Source organism: Convolutriloba macropyga, unplaced genomic scaffold (assembly GCF_964194025.1).
Source record: "Convolutriloba macropyga unplaced genomic scaffold, txConMacr16.3 SCAFFOLD_5729, whole genome shotgun sequence".
Classification (NCBI taxonomy): domain Eukaryota; kingdom Metazoa; phylum Xenacoelomorpha; order Acoela; family Convolutidae; genus Convolutriloba; species Convolutriloba macropyga.
In genome coordinates, this window is record NW_027452446.1 from 6850 (window position 1) to 9462 (window position 2613).

The 2613-nt window shown below is 52.3% G+C and overlaps 1 protein-coding gene across 1 annotated transcript; it reads right to left on the minus strand.

Moving 5' to 3' along the window:
• Nucleotides 1-324: 324 nt before the first annotated feature.
• LOC142357496 (uncharacterized) lies at nt 325-1122 on the minus strand. Its single transcript, XM_075409111.1, has 2 exons — nt 881-1122; nt 325-775 (listed from the first exon to the last, which is right to left on the minus strand). Exon 2 carries the CDS (start codon nt 772-774, stop codon nt 346-348), a length of 429 nt encoding a protein of 142 aa, XP_075265226.1. The 5' UTR covers nt 775; nt 881-1122; the 3' UTR covers nt 325-345.
• Nucleotides 1123-2613: the final 1491 nt, after the last annotated feature.

Below are 2613 nucleotides of genomic sequence, written 5' to 3' on the forward strand. Positions count from 1 at the left end.
GGCACATGACGCACCGCGCTTATGCCGCCCACCCTCTGCTTTGACAGCCACGACATGCGCACACACATGTGTGTACTCACTTCAGCTTCCGTCCGGCAAATGGTATGTGGTCGTGTTTCTGTCCGGCATGCATATCAGTGCAGCAGACCACTGGTCACCAGGGTCTGTCCTGGTGTGCCTTAAGCTGAGTTTGTCCAGCGGCCCTGAAGGCCACCAGAGACTCAAAAGCTAGCACGGGGTTAGGAACTGCCTTACACTGCCGAGAGGCGCAGACAAGTTCTTGTGGATGCCAGGGCAAAAAGATAGATCTTCAGTCCTGAAGATTTTCCCACACACTCTGGTCCTTTATGCTTCTGCAGGCGCTGCGTCCTGGTCCATTGCCGCCTCCTCTTGCTTCGGTTTCGGCTCTTCCTTCTCCGCCTGGCTTTCCTGCTTGCGCTGCTCCTTCTCTGCCTGTCTCTCCTCCTTCTTCCTCTCCGCTTCTTCTTGCTTCTTCTTTTGCTTTTCCTCCTTCTTCCTCTCCGCCTCTTCTTGCTTCTTCTGTTGCTTTTCCTCCTTCTGCTTTATCTTTTCAGCCTTCTTCCTCTCGCTCTCCTCAAACTTTCTCCTGTCCTTCTCCTCCTTCCTCCTCTGCTTCTCCTCAGCCTTCCTCGCTGCCGCCTCCTCCTTCCTCACCCTCTTCTCCTCTGCCTTCCTCGCCCGCTCTTCCTCTTTCTTCTTCTGGGCCTCCTCCTTCTTCTTCTTCTCAATGGTGTAGTTGTTTTCGAGTCCCATCCTGAAAATTGACAAATTATTAACCGTGGGATTTACCACAGATAAGAAAGCAGGACGCTTCTCGGCAATTTTCTACTAGGAGAACTTTCAGGGGTGGCTGAGGTACCTGCTAGGTTGATATGGGAGCAGCCTGGTGTAGCTCCACGAAATCTGTGTTGCTTTCTTGTTAGCTTCCGACTTGTGTCAGTTGTTGCCAGGGACTACTGGCGTACGTGGTGTGTGAGCGGACCACAGCCAATTTCGGCCGAGAACGAAAACTGGTACCTTACACCTGGGAGGTGCACGAGGGAGCCGGTTTAGACTGAATGGATTGCTGAGAATTCTGTACGGCAGAACGGCTCCCTGAAATTTTCCTACGCGGCTCCCGACTGAAAGAGTTCACGTCAAACGTCCCGGGGGATCGGCGGATCAAAACAGATAACCGATCCGTGGAGCCACCGAGCCAGGCAGGTACCGACTGCCTACCCTTTCTCTTTTTTTTACACCCCCGGGCCCCAGGACGGGCGGGATCGAACCGGCAACAGCTCTCCACGTACAGTATCTCCTAATAGCTACAGTACGCGTCCGCGCTCGGTCTGGGCTTGAACAGACCTTGAAAAGTCAGTTCTTATCTTGGAGATACAACATCAGATACTACTACTACAAGTACAGTAGTACTCGATCGTAGCCATAGATAGATAGAGTAGATACTGTACGAGTACTAAGGATATAGCAGGCTGGCGGCCGGCCACGTAGGCATTCGTAGGTACCTACCTACCCTACCCATGGGGTATGTATATAGATCAAGTATTGACATAGATAGGTATCATGTAGGAGACAGGAGGTAAAGGATGGATAAATAGTATAGGACATGCCAGGCATGGATGGTACGAGTGTATATAGGTACTCGTGCCCCTACTACGTACCTACCTACCCTCTCTGCCCCTACCCACCCTCTCTGCCCCTCTCTGCCCCTCTCTGCCCCTCTCTGCCCCTACTGCCGAGTGCCGATTGTGTTGATAATAATAAACCTTGCTAGGCACCTACTATCTGTCCTAGGGTACCTGAGGGATCTGGCTACTCGTAGGAGGGTAGCCCTATCTACACCTATACTATATGCCTCTGTGCAGACGGTGCATGCGGCCAGGTCTGCATCAGTGGCGACGGGTCAATAGCTGCATCTGTTCAGGCAAGCCACACAGGTGCGTGCTGAGGGCAAGTGTGCTGCCTCCACTTTGTGGCTTTGAGGGGAGTTGGACCTGGCAGCGGGAATCGCCGCAGAATGAAGCGCTGTGCCTGGAGATCGACGATGTGTACCCATGCTACCGGTGCGTGCTGCCTTCTAGGGCACACTTACCTTTTCCACCCTCAGCTTCTTTAAATTACCCATATGACATGGTCCATGACCAGGACTGTTGGGTGCTGTTCCTCCTGAAATATGTTCCAGCGCGACCTGACGGCAATCAGCACAACAAGTAGTGCAACTGTGAAGCTAACAACCGTCATTTATTCTGCACGTCCTGTATCAGCCCTTTTTGGCAATGGACTCACTACTTGATGGTGAGATATCCCTGATTCAACCCGGCCATATCATATACAATGTATTCTTAAAGAATTACGAACAACGAGGCAGATCTGTTGGCTTAGAGTAGCTAGTCCGTGAGACCCTGCTGCTCTGCGTGATTCGAGATGTGCACAACAGAATGGAGCTACCCTTGGAGGAGCCCATGAAGCCTAACAGTCGGGTAGCCCTTTGTTCAAATGGTCAGACACACATCGCTGTAGTCCTTACTCTGGCCAGGCTGCTGGCATACTGGATCAACTACACGGCCAGGAAGACTGCTGAGGTGCAACCCGGAA